The following is a 23,595-nucleotide window of genomic DNA, read 5'->3' on the forward strand; positions in this document are numbered from 1 at the left end:
ATGTATACTTAGGTTTGTACCCGATGATGTTTTCTAATAAAGCATTTGAATAACAAAAAAAAAAAAAAATAATAATACCACACGCATAGACACAGGATATTAATAATACCACACGCATAGACAGGATATTAATAATACCACACGCATAGACAGGATATTAATAATACCACACGCATAGACAGGATATTAATAATACCACACGCATAGACAGGATATTAATAATACCACACGCATAGACAGGATATTAATAATACCACACGCATAGACAGGATATTAATAATACCACACGCATAGACAGGATATTAATAATACCACACGCATAGACAGGATATTAATAATACCACACGCATAGACAGGATATTAATAATACCACACGCATAGACAGGATATTAATAATACCACACGCATAGACAGGATATTAATAATACCACACGCATAGACACAGGATATTAATAATACCACACGCATAGACAGGATATTAATAATACCACACGCATAGACAGGATATTAATAATACCACACGCATAGACAGGATATTAATAATACCACACGCATAGACAGGATATTAATAATACCACACGCATAGACACAGGATAATAATAATACCACACGCATAGACAGGATAATAATAATACCACACGCATAGACAGGATAATAATAATACCACACGCATAGACACAGGATAATAATAATACCACACGCATAGACAGGATAATAATAATACCACACGCATAGACACAGAATATTAATAATACCACACGCATAGACAGGATAATAATAATACCACACGCATAGACACAGGATATTAATAATACCACACGCATAGACAGGATAATAATAATACCACACGCATAGACACAGGATATTAATAATACCACACGCATAGACACAGGATAATAATAATACCACACGCATAGACAGGATATTAATAATACCACACGCATAGACAGGATAATAATAATACCACACGCATAGACACAGGATAATAATAATACCACACGCATAGACACAGGATATTAATAATACCACACGCATAGACACAGGATATTAATAATACCACACGCATAGACACAGGATATTAATAATACCACACGCATAGACACAGGATAATAATAATACCACACGCATAGACAGGATATTAATAATACCACACGCATAGACAGGATAATAATAATACCACACGCATAGACAGGATATTAATAATACCACACGCATAGACACAGGATATTAATAATACCACACGCATAGACACAGGATATTAATAATACCACACGCATAGACAGGATAATAATAATACCACACGCATAGACACAGGATAATAATAATACCACACGCATAGACAGGATAATAATAATACCACACGCATAGACACAGGATATTAATAATACCACACGCATAGACACAGGATAATAATAATACCACACGCATAGACAGGATATTAATAATACCACACGCATAGACACAGGATAATAATAATACCACACGCATAGACAGGATATTAATAATACCACACGCATAGACAGGATAATAATAATACCACACGCATAGACACAGGATAATAATAATACCACACGCATAGACACAGGATATTAATAATACCACACGCATAGACACAGGATAATAATAATACCACACGCATAGACACAGGATAATAATAATACCACACGCATAGACAGGATATTAATAATACCACACGCATAGACAGGATATTAATAATACCACACGCATAGACAGGATAATAATAATACCACACGCATAGACAGGATAATAATAATACCACACGCATAGACACAGGATATTAATAATACCACACGCATAGACAGGATATTAATAATACCACACGCATAGACAGGATATTAATAATACCACACGCATAGACAGGATAATAATAATACCACACGCATAGACAGGATATTAATAATACCACACGCATAGACAGGATATTAATAATACCACACGCATAGACACAGGATAATAATAATACCAAACGCATAGACACAGGATAATAATAATACCAAACGCATAGACAGGATATTAATAATACCACACGCATAGACACAGGATAATAATAATACCACACGCATAGACAGGATAATAATAATACCACATGCATAGACACAGGATATTAATAATACCACACGCATAGACAGGATAATAATAATACCACACGCATAGACAGGATATTAATAATACCACACGCATAGACACAGGATATTAATAATACCAAACGCATAGACAGGATATTAATAATACCACACGCATAGACACAGGATAATAATAATACCAAACGCATAGACAGGATATTAATAATACCACACGCATAGACACAGGATATTAATAATACCACACGCATAGACAGGATAATAATAATACCACACGCATAGACAGGATATTAATAATACCACACGCATAGACACAGGATAATAATAATACCACACGCATAGACAGGATATTAATAATACCACACGCATAGACACAGGATATTAATAATACCACACGCATAGACAGGATAATAATAATACCAAACGCATAGACACAGGATAATAATAATACCACACGCATAGACAGGATAATAATAATACCACACGCATAGACACAGGAGGGATAACACTGGTCAACAAATTTTCAAAAGTTGTTTGGTTCAGAAATAAAATTCTCCATTTCTTAATGATTTTTCTGGGCTGAATTCAAATATCACAAGGAAAAGTGTGAATTGTCTCTAGTTTCTCTGATATGGGAGAGTTCTCATGTTACTGTGATTTGTATAGGATACAGTATAATAGCCGACAGATTTATTACTTCTGCATCATAAGGAACTCGGTTACTGATCATAAACTGAAATATATTCATAGGAAACTCAGTTCTATCTGAAATCATCTACAATTTACAGGCAGATCCAAGAATTGTTACACACTAATTCTGTTTATTGACCTCTGGGATGTCGCTCCTTATTCAATGGCTTCTCGCTGCATTTACACCTGTCTTTTGTATTCATACATGGGATTGTGTCTGATAACTGTCCAACAGTAATCTGCAAGCATTGATGGCTTCCATTTACCCCGATACCTTGGGCTAGGTTCACACTGAGTTTTTGTAATCCATTTTTTTTAATCCGTTTTTTTTTTTTTTGCAAAAAAACGGATGAAAAACAGATGCATTTGTGTGCATCCGTTTTGATCTGTTTTTCCATTGACTTCCATTATAAAAAAAAAAAAAAAAAAAAAAACGGGTCGAAACGGATCCTTTTTTTTAATGGACACAAAAATGTGTGTTGTCCCTACTTTTAAGTACATTAAAAAAAAAAAAAAAAAATAAAAGATCCGTTTTTATAGTGGAAGTCAAGGGAAAAGCCGATCAAAACGAATGCACACAAATGCATCTGTTTTTTCATCTGTTTTTCGCAAAAAAACGGATGAAAAAGACGGATAGCAAAAACGCAGTGTGAACCTAGTCTTATACCATAACTGTTGGTCATTCTAAGATGATGCAATATACCAGTTGATGATGTAATACTGATGATGCAAACTTTTCCCAGTATTGTATCACAGGCTGTGAGAAGTATAGAAAGTTCGTCTATATCTGGAAAATTACCGACAATTTCAAAATTTGAACATCATTTTCGATCTCAGCCCCCAAAATTAGTTATGTTCAACTGTTTTCATGTCGGAACCTTTTTGGCTGTTGACCAGTGTTATCGGTGAGGTATTTTTTAGTTGGAAATATTATTATTCACCTTAGGATATTAACATTCATTGATGAATATTAATTATTAATATTTAATAGTAATAATATACTAATATTCATAATCCTGTAACACTGACCATAGTCCTATAACCACTGTATATACCCTACGTGTCTCACTGCACACCCACCAGAGACCTCTGACCTCCCCACCAGGAATCCTCCTGACCATAGTCTGGTGTCTGGATTTATATTGTGGGTCTGGGGTCTGGATTTGTATTGTGGGTCTGGGGTCTGGGGTCTGGATTTGTATTGTGGGTCTGGGGTCTGGGGTCTGGATTTGTATTGTGGGTCTGGGGTCTGGGGTCTGGATTTGTATTGTGGGTCTGGGGTCTGGGGTCTGGATTTGTATTGTGGGTCTGGATTTGTATTGTGGGTCTGGATTTATATTGTGGGTCTGGGGTCTGTATGGGTCTGGATTTATATTGTGGGTCTGGGGTCTGGTACAGGTATGGATTTATATTGTGGGTCTGGGGTCTGGATTTATATTGTGGGTCTGGGGTCTGTATGGGTCTGGATTTATATTGTGGGTCTGGGGTCTGGATTTATATTGTGGGTCTGGGGTCTGGATTTATATTGTGGGTCTGGGGTCTGGATTTATATTGTGGGTCTGGATGGGGTATGGATTTATATTGTGGGTCTGGGGTCTGGATTTATATTGTGGGTCTGGGGTCTGGATGGGGTATGGATTTATATTGTGGGTCTGGGGTCTTGTGCAGGGTTTGGATTTACTCTGGGGTTGGGTCTGGGTTCTGGATTTAAATTGTGGGTGTGATTTAAGGTATAGCTGTTACATTGGGGGTGTGACCTGGGGTCTGGTCTGGTGTATGGATTTATTTTGTGGGTGTGGATTTGTATTGTGGGTCTGGGGTCTGGATTTACATTGTATCTGGGATCTGCTATAGTGTATGTGTAGTGTCCCAGCACAAGCACTAAGCTTCTAACCTGGGGAAAGTAACTGGTTCTAGGCTCCCACAGTTTGATATAGTCAAAGTGTATTTTGTGTTTTTCCCCACTAGGTGTCACTACTACGCTTTCTGTATTCTCTATGCACAGCTAAAGGAATGCACTGGGTTAACTGTTTTCTGTCACATGTTATTCTTATGTCCAATCACAGGTGCCGGCCTGTTTCCCACCTTTTTCTGCCCTACCTCTTTTTCTCTTTTGCACACACAGCCCCACCACCATCACTAGGAGATGTAGATGCCCCTATAAAGGGAGGTTATCTCCTGGTGGGGGGGGGGTCTTCTAGTTTCACTCACTAGACAGAGTAACACACAAGACACAGTTCCTGCTGCAGTGAAGCCAGGGCCAGGCTCAGGCCAGGACCCTTGTAAGGGACCAAGGAAAAGACTTTGTTTTTTTTTATATAGGAGGCCATAATCCTGCTGACCCTGATATAGGACGCCATACACCTGCTGACCCTGAGATAGGACGCCATACACCTGCTGACCCTGAGACAGGACGCCATACACCTGCTGACCCTGAGATAGGACGCCATAATCCTGCTGACCCTGAGATAGGACGCCATACACCTGCTGACCCTGATATAGGACGCCATAATCCTGCTGACCCTGATATAGGACGCCATAATCCTGCTGACCCTGATATAGGACGCCATAATCCTGCTGACCCTGATATAGGACGCCATAATCCTGCTGACCCTGATATAGGACGCCATAATCCTACTGACCCTGATATAGGACGCCATAATCCTGCTGACCCTGATATAGGACACCATACACCTGCTGACCCTGAGATAGGACGCCATACACCTGCTGACCCTGAGATAGGACGCCATACACCTGCTGACCCTGAGATAGGACACCATAATCCTGCTGACCCTGAGATAGTAGGCCATACACCTGCTGACCCTGAGATAGGACGCCATACACCTGCTGACCCTGAGATAGGACGCCATAATCCTACTGACCCTCAGATAGGACGCCGTAACCTGCTGACCCTGAGATAGGACGCCATAATCCTACTGATCCTGAGATAGGACGCCATACACCTGCTGACCCTGAGATAGGACGCCATACACCTGCTGACCCTGATATAGGACGCCATACACCTGCTGACCCTGAGATAGGACGCCATACACCTGCTGACCCTGAGATAGGACCCCATAATCATACTGACCCTGAGATAGGACGCCATACACCTGCTGACCCTGATATAGGACGCCATACACCTGCTGACCCTGAGATAGGAGGCCATAATCCTGCTGACCCTGAGATAGGACGCCATACACCTGCTGACCCTGAGATAGGATGCCATACACCTGCTGACCCTGAGATAGGACGCCATACACCTGCTGACCCTGAGATAGGACGCCATAATCCTGCTGACCCTGAGATAGGACGCCATACACCTGCTGACCCTGAGATAGGACACCATACACCTGCTGACCCTGAGATAGTACGCTATAATCCTGCTGACCCTGAGATAGGACGCCATAATCCTGCTGACCCTGAGATAGGACGCCATAATCCTGCTGACCCTGATATAGGACGCCATAATCCTGCTGACCCTGATATAGGACGCCATACACCTGCTGACCCTGAGATAGGACGCCATAACCTGCTGACCCTGAGATAGGACGCCATAACCTACTGACCCTGATATAGGACACCATAATCCTACTGATCCTAATATAGGATGCCATAATCCTACTGATCCTGATATAGGACGCCATACACCTGCTGACCCTGAGATAGGACACCATAATCCTGCTGACCCTGAGATAGGACGCCATAATCCTGCTGACCCTGATATAGGACGCCATAATCCTACTGACCCTGATATAGGACGCCATACACCTGCTGACCCTGAGATAGGACGCCATACACCTGCTGACCCTGAGATAGGACGCCATACACCTGCTGACCCTGAGATAGGACGCCATACACCCGCTGACCCTGATATAGGACGCCATACACCTGCTGACCCTGATATAGGAGGCCATAATCCTGCTGACCCTGATATAGGACGCCATAATCCTGCTGACCCTGAGATAGGACGCCATACACCTGCTGACCCTGAGATAGGACGCCATACACCCGCTGACCCTGATATAGGACGCCATACACCTGCTGACCCTGATATAGGAGGCCATAATCCTGCTGACCCTGATATAGGACGCCATAATCCTGCTGACCCTGATATAGGACGCCATAATCCTGCTGACCCTGATATAGGACACCATAATCCTACTGATCCTGATATAGGACACAATAATCATACTGATCCTGATATAGGACGCCATAATCCTGCTGACCCTGAGATAGGACGCCATAACCTGCTGACCCTGAGATAGGACGCCATAATCCTACTGATCCTGATATAGGACGCCATACACCTGCTGACCCTGAGATAGGACGCCATAATCCTGCTGACCCTGAGATAGGACGCCATAACCTGCTGACCCTGATATAGGACGCCATACACCTGCTGACCCTGAGATAGGACGCCATACACCTGCTGACCCTGAGATAGGACGCCATACACCTGCTGACCCTGAGATAGGACGCCATACACCTGCTGACCCTGAGATAGGACGCCATACACCTGCTGACCCTGAGATAGGACACAATAATCCTACTGATCCTGATATAGGACGCCATACACCTGCTGATCCTGATATAGGACACAATAATCCTACTGATCCTGATATAGGACACAATAATCCTACTGATCCTGATATAGGACACAATAATCCTGCTGACCCTGATATAGGACACAATAATCCTGCTGACCCTGATATAGGACACAATAATCCTACTGACCCTGATATAGGACGCCATAATCCTACTGATCCTGATATAGGACGCCATACACCTGCTGACCCTGATATAGGACACAATAATCCTACTGATCCTGATATAGGACACAATAATCCTACTGATCCTGATATAGGATGCCATAACCTAAATCTCTTTAAGTATGTAGATACAAATGTGAACAGCGCTCCATAGTGTGATATCCACGTAAAAAAATTATGTCAGAGAGATTGGAGATTCTCACCTGAAGGAGTTGTGCAAATGTAAGGCACAACTCTCAGTAGTAGCGTGTAAGTAAATGAACGCAGCCACTCCCAGGAACCACACTGGTTACTTCAAAACATCCCATCCTCCTCTCCGAACCTAGGATAGTATCAGGCCCAGGTCCAAGATAGGCATTAAAAGTGATGATAAAAAAGTTTTTATTTGTTAAAACACAACGCGTTTCGAAGTCGTGCCGACTTCTTTCTCAAGTGTTTCTCAAGTGGTAAACACTTGAGAAAGAAGTCGGCAAACGCGTTGTTTTTTAACAAATAAAAACTTTTTTATCATCACTTTTAATGCCTATCTTGGACCTGCGCCTGATACTGTCCTAGGTTTGGAGAGGAGGATCGGATGTTTTGAAGTAACCAGTGTGGTTCCTGGGATCGGATGTCTTTAAGTATGTGACTATATGGGATCCTTATCTTATTATTCATCATATATTTTACTTATAATAGTCCTATAATCACCATACCTATCCTGAGTGCCTCACTACATACTCACCACAGACCTCTGACCTTCCCACCATGACTCCTCCTGACGATAGTCCTATAACCACCATACCTATCCTGAGTGCCTCACTCCATACTCACCAGACACCTCCCCACCATGACTCCTCCAGATCAGACCTCACTCCATACTCACCAGACACCTCCCCACCATGACTCCTCCAGACCATAGTCCTATGACCACCATACCTATCCTGAGTGCCTCACTCCATACTCACCAGACCCCTCCCCACCATGACTCCTCCAGACCATAGTCCTATGACCACCATACCTATCCTAAGTTCCTCACTCCATACTCACAAGACACCTTCCCACTATGATTTCTCCTGACCATAGTCCTATAACCACCATACCTATCCTGAGTGCCTCACTCCATACTCACCAGTGACCTCCCCACCATGACTCCTCCAGACCATAGTCCTATGACCACCATACCTATCCTAAGTTCCTCACTCCATACTCACAAGACACCTTCCCACTATGACTCCTCCTGACCATAGTCCTATAACCACCATACCTACCCTGAGTGCCTCACTAGATACTCACTAGCGACCTCCCCACCATGACTCCTCCTGACCATAGTCCTTTACCCACCATACCTATCCTGAGTGCCTCACTCCATACTCACCAGGCAACTTCCCACCATGACTCCTCCAGACCATAGTCACATGACCACCATACCTATCCTGAGTGCCTCACTCCTACTCACCAGACCCCTCACCACCACCACCATGATTCCTCCTGACCATAGTCCTATGACCACCATACCTATCCTGAGTGCCTCACTCCATACTCACCAGAGATCTCCCCACCACCACCATGATTCCTCCTGACCATACTCACAGAGATCACTGACCTTCCCACTAAGGATAAACGTTGTAGAGGTGGGATAAGTAGAGCTTACATGTCCAGCAGGATGGACTCCCACCGCCATCCTACAAAGCAACAAGGGTCCTTATCCCGGCGGCATAGGAAAGAGGAGCTCACCTGTAACGTTACACGGACAAGGATCTATTCACCAACACATCCTGAAAGACCAACAAGAAGCACAACAATCCTCCCGACCGATCTACATACAAAGGGAGGACTCCTCAGAGCGTGACCACATCCCGGCTATAAACACCACCAGCGCCAGATTTATAGAGGGAGAAAAGGTGTTACCGAGAGGTATATAAACCACCGCAATGTACACACCGTATACAACACAATATACCAAGCATAATACATAGCATATATATCATCCCCAACATACTATACACTATACACTATATACCATCCATAATACATAGCATATATATCATCCCCAACATACTATACACTATATACCATCCATAATACATAGCATTTATATCATCCCCAACATACTATACACTATATACCATCCATAATACATAGCATTTATATCATCCCCAACATACTATACACTATACACTATATACCATCCATAATACATAGTATATATATATCATCCCTAACATACTATACACTATACACCATCCATAATACATAGCATATATATCATCCCCAACATACTATACACAATATATAATACATAGCATATATATCATCCCCAACATACTATACACAATATATAATACATAGCATATATATCATCCCCAACATACTATACACTATATACCATCCATAATACATAGCATATATATCATCCCCAACATACTATACACTATATACCATCCATAATACATAGTATATATCATCCCCAACATACTATACACTATACATTATCCATAATACATAGCATATATATCATCCCCAACATACTATACACTATACACCATCCATAATACATAGTATATATATCATCCCCAACATACTATACACTATATACCATCCATAATACATAGCATATATATCATCCCCAACATACTATACACTATATACCATCCATAATACATAGCATATATATCATCCCCAACATACTATACACTATACATTATCCATAATACATAGCATATATCATCCCCAACATACTATACACTATATACCATCCATAATACATAGTATATATCATCCCCAACATACTATACACTATACACTATATACCATCCATAATACATAGTATATATCATCCCCAACATACTATACACAATATATAATACATAGCATATATATCATCCCCAACATACTATACACTATATACTATATACCATCCATAATACATAGCATATATATCATCCCCAACATACTGTACTATACACTATATATAATACATAGTATATATATCATCCCCAACATACTATACACTATATACCATCCATAATACATAGCATATATATCATCCCCAACATACTATACACTATACACTATCCATAATACATAGTATATATATCATCCCCAACATACTATACACTATATACCATCCATAATACATAGCATATATATCATCCCCAACATACTATACACTATATACCATCCATAATACATAGCATATATATCATCCCCAACATACTATACACTATACACTATATACCATCCATAATACATAGTATATATATCATCCCCAACATACTATACACTATACAAAATATACCATCCATAATACATAGTATATATCATCCCCAACATACTATACACTATATACTATCCATAATACATAGTATATATATCATCCCCAACATACTACACACTATATACCATCCATAATACATAGCATATATATCATCCCCAACATACTATACACTAAAAACCATCCATAATACATAGCATATATATCATCCCCAACATACTATACACTATATACCATCCATAATACATAGCATATATATCATCCCCAACATACTATACACTATACACTATATACCATCCATAATACATAGTATATATATCATCCCCAACATACTATACACTATACAAAATATACCATCCATAATACATAGTATATATCATCCCCAACATACTATACACTATATACCATCCATAATACATAGTATATATATCATCCCCAACATACTACACACTATATACCATCCATAATACATAGTATATATATCATACCCAACATACTATACACTATATACCATCCATAATACATAGTATATATATCATCCCCAACATACTACACACTATATACCATCCATAATACATAGTATATATATCATCCCCAACATACTATACACTATACAAAATATACCATCCATAATACATAGTATATATATCATCCCCAACATACTATACACTAAATACCATCCATAATACATAGCATATATATCATCCCCAACATACTATACACTATATACTATCCATAATACATAGTATATATATCATCCCCAACATACTACACACTATATACCATCCATAATACATAGCATATATATCATCCCCAACATACTATACACTATATACCATCCATAATACATAGCATATATATCATCCCCAACATACTATATACCATCCATAATACATAGTATATATATCATCCCCAACATACTATACACTATACACTATATACCATCCATAATACATAGTATATATATCATCCCCAACATACTACACACTATATACCATCCATAATACATAGTATATATATCATCCCCAACATACTATACACTATATACCATCCATAATACATAGCATATATATCATCCCCAACATACTATACACTATATACCATCCATAATACATAGCATATATATCATCCCCAACATACTATATACCATCCATAATACATAGTATATATATCATCCCCAACATACTATACACTATACAAAATATACCATCCATAATACATAGTATATATATCATCCCCAACATACTATACACTAAATACCATCCATAATACATAGCATATATATCATCCCCAACATACTATACACTATATACTATCCATAATACATAGTATATATATCATCCCCAACATACTATACACTATACACTATATACCATCCATAATACATAGTATATATATCATCCCCAACATACTACACACTATATACCATCCATAATACATAGTATATATATCATACCCAACATACTATACACTATATACCATCCATAATACATAGTATATATATCATCCCCAACATACTATACACTATATACCATCCATAATACATAGCATATATATCATCCCCAACATACTATACACTATATACCATCCATAATACATAGCATATATATCATCCCCAACATACTATATACCATCCATAATACATAGTATATATATCATCCCCAACATACTATACACTATACAAAATATACCATCCATAATACATAGTATATATATCATACCCAACATACTATACACTATATACCATCCATAATACATAGTATATATATCATACCCAACATACTATACACTATATACCATCCATAATACATAGTATATATATCATCCCCAACATACTATACACTATATACCATCCATAATACATAGCATATATATCATCCCCAACATACTATACACTATACACAATATATAATACATAGCATATATATCATCCCCAACATACAGTACTATACACAATACACCACCCATAATACATACCAAACAATATTATACCATACTATAGTTGCCAACAGTGCCGATTTTGCCGGGACTGTCCCGGGTATGTCCTGGGAAGCACGGCCCCTGTGACGGCTCCCAATGAAAATCCATAAGCCTAAGAAGTACAGCTGTCAGTATTGGCTGTATATTCTGCCTCCAGCCACTAGAGGCCGCTCTCTCCTCCCAGCTACAGGGTTGGGCAGGGACACCTCTCCTGCCTCTGGGCTAGAAGAGCCTGATGGATGAAGATGGCCGTGTGCTGCAGGGAGCAGGTAATGGTGGGGAGCCCACATGAGCCTGATTATATACCAGTATATACCAGTCACACCTTACTGTATTATACTGGTAGTAAACTGAGGGGCCCACATTAGGGGGTTATATACCAGTATATACCAGTCACACCTCACTGTATTATACTGGTGGTATACTGAGGGGCCCACATTAGGGGATTATATACCAGTATATACCAGTCACACCTCACTGTATTATACTGGTGGTATACTGAGGGGCCACATAAGGGGATTATATACCAGTATATACCAGTCACACCTCACTGTATTATACTGGTGGTATACTGAGGGGCCCACATGAGGGGATTATATACCAGTATATACCAGTCACACCTCACTGTATTATACTGGTGGTATACTGAGGGGCCCACATGAGGGGATTATATACCAGTATATACCAGTCACACCTCACTGTATTATACTGGTGGTATACTGAGGAGCCCACATTAGGGGGTTATATACCAGTATATACCAGTCACATCTCACTGTATTATACTGGTGGTATACTGAGGGGTCACATGAGGGGATTATATACCAGTATATACCAGTCACACCTCACTGTATTATACTGGTGGTATACTGAGGGGCCCACATGAGGGGGATGATGCTGAAGGAGGTAAAGCCCCAGTCTGTTCCAGTCCCCCCCGCCCCCCAGTCTTCTCCAGTCACCCCCCAGTATTCTCCAGTCACCCCCCCAGTCTGCCCCAGCCACACACCCCAGTCTGCCCCAGCCACACACCCCAGTCTGCCCCAGCCACACACCCCAGTCTGCCCCAGCCACACACCCCAGTCTGCCCCAGCCACACACCCCAGTCTGCCCCAGCCACACACCCCAGTCTGCCCCAGCCACACACCCCAGTCTGCCCCAGCCACACACCCCAGTCTGTCCCAGTCTTCCCCAGCTACCCCATATCTCCCCCAGTCTGCTTTAGTTTCCCCAAGTCTGTTCCCGTCACTGCCCTAGTCTGCTCCAGTCACCCCTAGTTTCCCCCCAGTCTGCTTCAGTCACCCTCAGTAAGCCCCAGTCACCCCCAGTCTGCTCCAGTCTTCCCCAGTCTGTCCCAGCTGCCCCCTATCCATACCTCCCAACTTTTAAGACGGCCAAAGAGGGACACTTGTGGTTCAGTCCAGTATGTGTGACTGCATCCTTAGGCCCCACGTATGTCACCATCCCCAAGCATCGATCGTGGTAACTCCAAGCAGGAGCCCGAACTACACCCCTCATCTGTGTCTGGACCTGCAGGCAATTCACAATAAGAGTCACATTTCCTCTTTGGCTACTTACAGGAAACGCGTTGGTCATAGTTTCATAAAAGTCCCCGTAACTTCCACATAACCAGGAACGGAAACCACAAGGTGAAGCCCAATGAGCACGTATAGAATTAACACCCTAATAGTGAAAGTCAGTGCATCCCCACCCTGTTATCACACCGCCCACAACTGCAAATATTAACCTGCACCGGCGTCTTATCAGAGCGCCAACAAGTACGGGCCGGAGAAAAGATACAGAGACATTTACTAGGAGGACAACGAACATCTACACAACCCCCTCTGTTCTGCTGCAGCACAGGCAATGATATAGGGGGGCTGCAAATGGTATGGAGGAGATGTAGATGTAGATGTTATGGAGGAGCTGTAGATGTTATGGAGGAGCTGTAGATGTAGATGTTATGGAGGAGATGTAGATGTTATGGAGGAGATGTAGATGTAGATGTTATGGAGGAGATGTAGATGTTATGGAGGAGATGTAGATGTTATGGAGGAGCTGTAGATGTTATGGAGGAGATGTAGATGTAGATGTTATGGAGGAGATGTAGATGTAGATGTTATGGAGGAGATGTAGATGTAGATGTTATGGAGGAGATGTAGATGTTATGGAGGAGATGTAGGTGTTATGGAGGAGATGTAGATGTAGATGTTATGGAGGAGATGTAGATGTTATGGAGGAGATGTAGATGTAGATGTTATGGAGGAGATGTAGATGTTATGGAGGAGATGTAGATGTAGATGTTATGGAGGAGATGTAGATGTTATGGAGGAGATGTTATGGAGGAGCTGTAGATGTTATGGAGGAGATGTAGATGTTATGGAGGGGCTGTAGATGTTATGGATGAGATGTAGATGTTATGGAGGAGATGTAGATGTTATGGAGGAGCTGTAGATGTTATGGAGGAGATGTAGATGTTATGGAGGAGCTGTAGATGTAGATGTTATGGAGGAGATGTAGAAGTAAATGTTATGGAGGAGCTGTAGATGTTATGGAGGAGATGTAGATGTTATGGAGGAGATGTAGATGTTATGGAGGAGATGTAGATGTTATGGAGGAGATGTAGATGTTATGGAGGAGATGTAGATGTTATGGAGGAGATGTAGATGTAGATGTTATGGAGGAGATGTAGATGTTATGGAGGAGATGTAGATGTTATGGAGGAGATGTAGATGTTATGGAGGAGATGTAGATGTTATGGAGGAGATGTAGATGTTATGGAGGAGATGTAGATGTTATGGAGGAGATGTAGATGTTATGGAGGAGCTGTAGATGTTATGGAGGAGCTGTAGATGTAGATGTTATGGAGGAGATGTAGATGTTATGGAGGAGATGTTATGGAGGAGCTGTAGATGTTATGGAGGAGATGTAGATGTTATGGAGGGGCTGTAGATGTTATGGATGAGATGTAGATGTTATGGAGGAGATGTAGATGTTATGGAGGAGCTGTAGATGTTATGGAGGAGATGTAGATGTTATGGAGGAGCTGTAGATGTAGATGTTATGGAGGAGATGTAGAAGTAGATGTTATGGAGGAGCTGTAGATGTTATGGAGGAGATGTAGATGTTATGGAGGAGATGTAGATGTTATGGAGGAGATGTAGATGTTATGGAGGAGATGTAGATGTTATGGAGGAGATGTAGATGTTATGGAGGAGATGTAGATGTAGATGTTATGGAGGAGATGTAGATGTTATGGAGGAGATGTAGATGTTATGGAGGAGATGTAGATGTTATGGAGGAGATGTAGATGTTATGGAGGAGCTGTAGATGTAGATGTTATGGAGGAGCTGTAAATGTTATGGAGGAGATGTAGATGTTATGGAGGAGATGTAGATGTTATGGAGGAGATGTAGATGTAGATGTTATGGAGGAGATGTAGATGTTATGGAGGAGATGTAGATGTAGATATTATGGAGGAGATGTAGATGTTATGGAGGAGATGTAGATGTTATGGAGGAGATGTAGATGTTATGGAGGAGATGTAGATGTTATGGAGGAGCTGTAGATGTAGATGTTATGGAGGAGCTGTAGATGTTATGGAGGAGCTGTAGATGTTATGGAGGAGATGTAGATGTTATGGAGGAGCTGTAGATGTAGATGTTATGGAGGAGCTGTAGATGTAGATGTTATGGAGGAGATGTAGATGTTATGGAGGAGATGTAGATGTTATGGAGGAGATGTAGATGTAGATGTTATGGAGGAGATGTAGATGTTATGGAGGAGCTGTAGATGTTATGGAGGAGATGTAGATGTAGATGTTATGGAGGAGATGTAGATGTTATGGAGGAGATGTAGATGTTATGGAGGAGATGTAGATGTTATGGAGGAGATGTAGATGTAGATGTTATGGAGGAGATGTAGATGTTATGGAGGAGATGTAGATGTTATGGAGGAGCTGTAGATGTAGATGTTATGGAGGAGATGTAGATGTTATGGAGGAGATGTAGATGTTATGGAGGAGATGTAGATGTTATGGAGGAGCTGTAGATGTTATGGAGGAGATGTAGATGTTATGGAGGAGATGTAGATGTTATGGAGGAGATGTAGATGTTATGGAGGAGCTGTAGATGTTATGGAGGAGATGTAGATGTTATGGAGGAGATGTAGATGTAGATGTTATGGAGGAGCTGTAGATGTAGATATTATGGAGGAGATGTAGATGTAGATGTTATGGAGGAGATGTAGATGTAGATATTATGGAGGAGATGTAGATGTTGTGGAAGAGATGTAGATGTAGATGTTATGGAGGAGCTGTAGATGTTATGGAGGAGATGTAGATGTAGATGTTATGGAGGAGATGTAGATGTTATGGAGGAGATGTAGATGTTATGGAGGAGCTGTAGATGTTATGGAGGAGATGTAGATGTTATGGAGGAGATGTAGATGTTATGGAGGAGATGTAGATGTTATGGAGGAGCTGTAGATGTTATGGAGAAGCTGTAGATGTTATGGAGGAGATGTAGATGTTATGGAGGAGCTGTAGATGTTATGGAGGAGCTGTAGATGTAGATGTTATGGAGGAGCTGTAGATGTTATGGAGGAGATGTAGATGTTATGGAGGAGATGTAGATGTTATGGAGGAGATGTAGATGTAGATGTTATGGAGGAGATGTAGATGTAGATGTTATGGAGGAGCTGTAGATGTAGATGTTATGGAGGAGATGTAGATGGGGAGGGGTATATAGGTAAGAAGCTGTAGATGGGGAGGGGTATATAGGCGGGGAGCTGTAGATAGGGAGGGGTATATAGGTGAGGAGCTGTAGACAGGGAGGGATATATAGGTGGGGCCTGTCTCGGAAATGGGTATATAGGTTGGGCCCGTCTCGGGGAGGAGTAAGGGCAGTACTTTGGATTGGAAGTTACCTCTGTTGCCCTGCAGCACGGGCGTCAGGGGGTCACATCCCACCATAGAGATTTTCTGACTGGTATGTTCTTCCTGTGTTTTGAGAATTTTCTCCATCTTCCTCTGCAACATAAAGATAGGGATTGATGTCAGTGACCTCTGTACAGCCCTGCAGTATATGCTGGTGATATATATATATATATATATATATATATATATATATATATATATACATACATACAAGTCCTATATATTATAGAAAATCCTAATTATAGTGCTTGAAAATCCCTATATTGTAATCCGTCTTCTTCTTCCGTTTCTTCCGTTTCTTCTTCCAGCCATTTTTATGCGCGTAATACAGCCCGAACCACCTTGCGCACAGACTCCGTTCAAACTGCGTTTCGAAGCCCTCGGCGGTGTGTGTTGTGCTATCTATTTTTCGTTTCGATCAGATTTGTCGTTTTTAAGAAATTTACGTTTAAAGACCCCAAATTTCCCATAGAAAATAATGGCTAATTGGAAATAATGGCCACACTCTAACTGTTAACAGCCAATCACAGCACATATGCAAATAGCTGAAATATAGCAGCCAATAGGAACTCTAAGGTCTTGTCAGGCATGTATCACACCATCCACAGTCACATGTCCACTATTGGCCAATAGAAGATGTAATATATGGAAGGTCCTTAACGATTTTGTCTCACTGACATGAGTAAGATTGTCATGGTAACCGAGCAATGATCTTTACCATTATAAGAAGCAGAGGTCAGTCAGTAAACTAGATTTGCATATTCAGGAAAATACATAGTGCTTGAAAAGAGCGCCCCTTTACCAGTGACTTCCTTTTAAGAGAAAATTTAATCCTGGGTGCCGTCCCTTTAAGAGCGACTTAGCTCCCGTCTGTTTAAGAGTGACCTGGGTCTCTTTGCTCTTAATGGGACCCAGATAGCTCTTAAAGGAACCCAGGTCGCTCTTAAAGGGACCCAGGTCACTCTTAAAGAGACCCCTTTCACTCTTAAAGGGACCCATTTCGCTCTTAAAGGGACCCAGGTCGCTCTTAGAGGGACCCAGGTCGTTCTCAAAGGGACCCAGGTCGCTCTTAAAGGGACCAATTTCATTTTTAAAGGGACCCATTTCGCACTTAAAGGGACCCAGGTCGCTCTTAAAGGGACCAGGTCGCTCTTAAAAGGGACATATTTCGCTCTTTTTTTTTTTTTTTAAAGAATTTATTTAAACATTTTTTGTTTTCATGAAGAAAAGACAGACAGAAACAAAACCAGGCACAATCCGCCCGTCACATGTTATATAGAGACACAACTTCAGGAAACTTAATGTAATAAAACGGGCCGCAGCTACAGTAGTACAGTAATAAAGGGTAACAGCAAAAGCGCATCTCGAACACCTAAACTGTCAGGAAACAGCAATCCTGATCAATTAGGAAAGGACGGAACAGAAAAGACTCCACACACACTCAAGCATACACATACAGGGACAGCGCCGCACTCCCCTCCCCCCCGGCCAGAGAACCCACAGAGAGGATCAAACATCGGCCGCTCATCTAGCATGAGCCAGTGAATCCATATTTTCTTACATTTCTGGCGGCATTTGCGATGCTCGTAGAGGGCCTCATATAGCGGGACGTATTTATTAACCGTCTGTTTCCAACGAGCCAGAGAAGGAACATCCACACACTTCCATTCCATTGGCACAGAATAAAAGAAATCTAATGAACATCCTATAGTATTTGTTTCGTGTGATTCCATTAATAAGTCCTAACAGACAGACAAAGGGGAAGTCAAAGTGATCAGACAGAAATTGTAAGACTGAACGCCAAAAGACCTGACCACACAGCGAGCATGAAAGTGCCGACATCCGACATACATTTAAAACAAGTATCCGATGGGGACACCCCCATCTTCCTGAGCCTCTCCGGAGTATAATATGTCCGCATTAGAAAGCGAAACTGAATCAACCAGTCTCTAGCGCTTACCACCGTAGGATAATACGTGTGCACCACCTCTTTCCACATATTTAGCTCTTAAAGGGACCCAGGTCGCTCTTAAAGGGACCAATTTCACTCTTAAAGGGACCCAGATCGCTCTTAAAGGGACCCAGATCGCTCTTAAAGGGACATATTTTGCTCTTAAAGAGACCCAGGTTGCTCTTAAAGGGACCCAGGTTGCTCTTAAAGGGACCCATTTTGCTCTTAAAGGGGCATATTTTGCTCTTAAAGAAACCCAGGTAGCTCTTAAAGGGACCCAGGTCGCTCTTAAAGGGACCCATGTCGCTCTTAAAGGGACCCAGGTCGCTCTTAAAGGGACCCAGGTCGCTCTTAAAGGGACCAATTTCACTCCTAAAGGGACCAATTTCAGGCTTAAAGGGACCAATTTTGCTCTTAAAGGGACCCATTTTACTCTTAAAGGGACATATTTTGCTCTTAAAGGGACCCAAGTTGCTCATAAAGGGACCCAGTTCGCTCTTAAAGGGACCCAGGTCGCTCTTAAAGGGACCCAGGTCGCTCTTAAAGGGACCCAGGTCGCTCTTAAAGGGACCCAGGTCGCTCTTAAAGGGACCCAGGTCACTCTTAAAGGGACCCAGGTTGCTCTTAAAGGGACCCAGGTTGCTCTTAAAGGGACCCAGGTCACTCTTAAAGGGACCCATTTTGCACTTAAAGGGACCCAGGTCGCTCTTAAAGGGACCGGGTCGCACATAAAAGGAACCATTTCGCTCTTAAAGGGGCCCAGTTCACTCTTAAAGGGACATATTTCGCTCTTAAAGGGACCCAGTTCGCTCTTAAAGGGACCCATTTCACTCTTAAAAAGACCCAGATCGCTCTGGGTCGATCTGAAAGGGACCCAGATCGGTCATAAAGGGACCCAGGTCGCTCTGAAAGGGACCAAAGTAGCTCTTAAAGGGACATATTTTGCTCTTAAAGGGACCTAGGTCACTCTTAAAGGCACCCAGATCGCTCTTAAAGGGACCCAGGTCGCTCTTAAAGGGACCCAGGTCGCTCTTAAAGGGACCCAGGTTGCACTTAAAAGGAACCATTTCGCTCTTAAAGGGACCCATTTCGCTCTTAAAGGGACCCATTTCGCTCTTAAAGGGACCCATTTCGCTCTTAAAGGGACCCAGGTTGCACTTAAAAGGAACCATTTCGCTCTAAAAAGGGACCTAGTTCGCTCTTAATGTGACCCAGGTCGCTCCTAAAAGGACCCAATTTGCTCTTAAAGGGACATATTTTGCTCTTAAAGGGACCCAGATCGCTCTTAAAGGGACCCATTTCACTCTTAAAGGGACCCAGATCGCTCTTAAAGGGACCAATGTAACTTTAAAAGGGACCAATTTCACTCTTAAAGGGACCCAGGTCGCTCTCAAAGGGACCCAGGTCGCTCTTCAAAAGAAAAATATTTTGCTCTTAAAGGGACCAAGGTTGCTCCTAAAGGGACCCATTTCGCTCTTAAAGGGACCCAGGTCGCACTTAAAAGGAACCATTTCGCTCTTAAAGGGACCCAGTTCGCTCTTAAAGTGACCCAGGTCGCTCTTAAAAGGGACCCAGTTCGCCCTTTAAGGGACCCAGGTCGCTCTTAAAGGGACCCAGGTCGCTCTTAAATAGACCCAGTTCGCTCTTAAAGGGACCCAGGTCGCTCTTAAGGGACCCAGGTCGCTCTTAAAGGGACCCAGGTCGCTCTTAAAGGGACCCAGGTCGCTCTTAAAGGGACCCAGGTCGCTCTTAAAGGGACCCAGGTCGCTCTTAAAGGGACCCAGGTCGCTCTTAAAGGGACCCAGGTCGCTCTTAAAGGGACCCAGGTCGCTCTTAAAGGGACTCATTTTGTTCTTAAAGGGACATATTTCGCTCTTAAAGGGACCCAGGTCGCTCTTAAAGGGACTAATTTCACTCTTAAAGGGACCAATTTCGCTCTTAAAGGGACATATTTTGCTCTCAAAGGGACCCAGGTCGCTCTTAAAGGGACCCCAGATCGCTCTTAAAGGGACCAATTTCACTTAAAGGGACTCATTTTGTTCTTAAAGGGACATATTTTGCTCTTAAATAGACCCAGTTCGCTCTTAAAGGGACCCAGGTTGCTCTTAAAGGGACCCAGGTTGCTTTTAAAGGGACCCAGGTTGCTCTTAAAGGGATCCAGGTCGCTCTTAAAGGGACGCATTATTACAATACACTACGAGCCTTATACCTCACATACAGTACACTACGAGCCTTATACCTCACATTATTACCGTACACTACGAGCCTTATACCTCACATACAGTACACTACGAGCCTTATACCTCACATACAGTACACTACGAGCCTTATACCTCACATACAGTACACTACGAGCCTTATACCTCACATTATTACCGTACACTACGAGCCTTATACCTCACATTATTACAGTACACTACGAGCCTTATACCTCACATACAGTACACTACGAGCCTTATACCTCACATTATTACCGTACACTACGAGCCTTATACCTCACATACAGTACACTACGAGCCTTATACCTCACATTATTACAGTACACTACGAGCCTTATACCTCACATACAGTACACTACGAGCCTTATACCTCACATTATTACAGTACACTACGAGCCTTATACCTCACATTATTACAGTACACTACGAGCCTTATATCTCACATACAGTACACTACGAGCCTTATACCTCACATACAGTACACTACGAGCCTTATACCTCACATACAGTACACTACGAGCCTTATACCTCACATTATTACCGTACACTACGAGCCTTATACCTCACATTATTACAGTACACTACGAGCCTTATACCTCACATACAGTACACTACGAGCCTTATACCTCACATTATTACCGTACACTACGAGCCTTATACCTCACATACAGTACACTACGAGCCTTATACCTCACATTATTACAGTACACTACGAGCCTTATACCTCACATACAGTACACTACGAGCCTTATACCTCACATTATTACAGTACACTACGAGCCTTATACCTCACATTATTACAGTACACTACGAGCCTTATACCTCACATACAGTACACTACGAGCCTTATACCTCACATTATTACAGTACACTACGAGCCTTATATCTCACATACAGTACACTACGAGCCTTATACCTCACATTATTACCGTACACTACGAGCCTTATACCGCACATACAGTACACTACGAGCCTTATACCTCACATTATTACAATACACTACGAGCCTTATACCTCACATACAGTACACTACGAGCCTTATACCTCACATTATTACAGTACACTACGAGTCTTATACCTCACATTACAGTACACTACGAGCCTTATACCTCACATACAGTACACTACGAGCCTTATACCTCACATTATTACAGTACACTACGAGCCTTATACCTCACATTATTACAGTACACTACGAGCCTTATACCTCACATTATTACAGTACACTACGAGCCTTATACCTCACATTACAGTACACTACGAGCCTTATACCTCACATACAGTACACTACGAGCCTTATACCTCACATTATTACAGTACACTACGAGCCTTATACCTCACATTATTACAGTACACTACGAGCCTTATACCTCACATACAGTACACTACGAGCCTTATACCTCACATTATTACAGTACACTACGAGCCTTATACCTCACATACAGTACACTACGAGCCTTATAGCTCACATTATTACAGTACACTACGAGCCTTATACCTCACATACACTACACTACGAGCCTTATACCTCACATACAGTACACTACGAGCCTTATACCTCACATTATTACCGTACACTACGAGCCTTATACCTCACATACAGTACACTACGAGCCTTATACCTCACATACAGTCAGGGCCGGGACAAGGAGTTTTGGTGCCCTAGGCAGAGAAGCCAAATGGCGCCCCCATCCC

At 41.8% G+C, this 23,595-nt stretch overlaps 1 protein-coding gene across 3 annotated transcripts in view; it reads right to left on the bottom strand.

The window, feature by feature from the left end:
* The window catches only part of LOC138770765 (beta-1,3-galactosyltransferase 5-like), a 107,743-nt gene extending 89,948 nt beyond the window's left edge, over window positions 1–17,795 (bottom strand). Inside the window, exon 1 of one of the 3 annotated variants that reach the window (XM_069949990.1) lies at window positions 17,721–17,795. In XM_069949990.1, the coding sequence (XP_069806091.1) occupies window positions 17,721–17,766 (46 nt within the window). In that variant the 5' untranslated portion in view covers window positions 17,767–17,795. Of the gene's footprint in view, window positions 1–14,169; window positions 14,280–14,372; window positions 14,454–17,720 lie in introns of those variants that run through there. The other 2 variants (XM_069949998.1, XM_069950006.1) reach the window with 2 other exon arrangements.
* Window positions 17,796–23,595: the final 5,800 nt, after the last annotated feature.

The sequence above is a fragment of the Dendropsophus ebraccatus genome, chromosome 1 (assembly GCF_027789765.1).
Source record: "Dendropsophus ebraccatus isolate aDenEbr1 chromosome 1, aDenEbr1.pat, whole genome shotgun sequence".
Classification (NCBI taxonomy): Eukaryota; Metazoa; Chordata; class Amphibia; order Anura; family Hylidae; genus Dendropsophus; species Dendropsophus ebraccatus.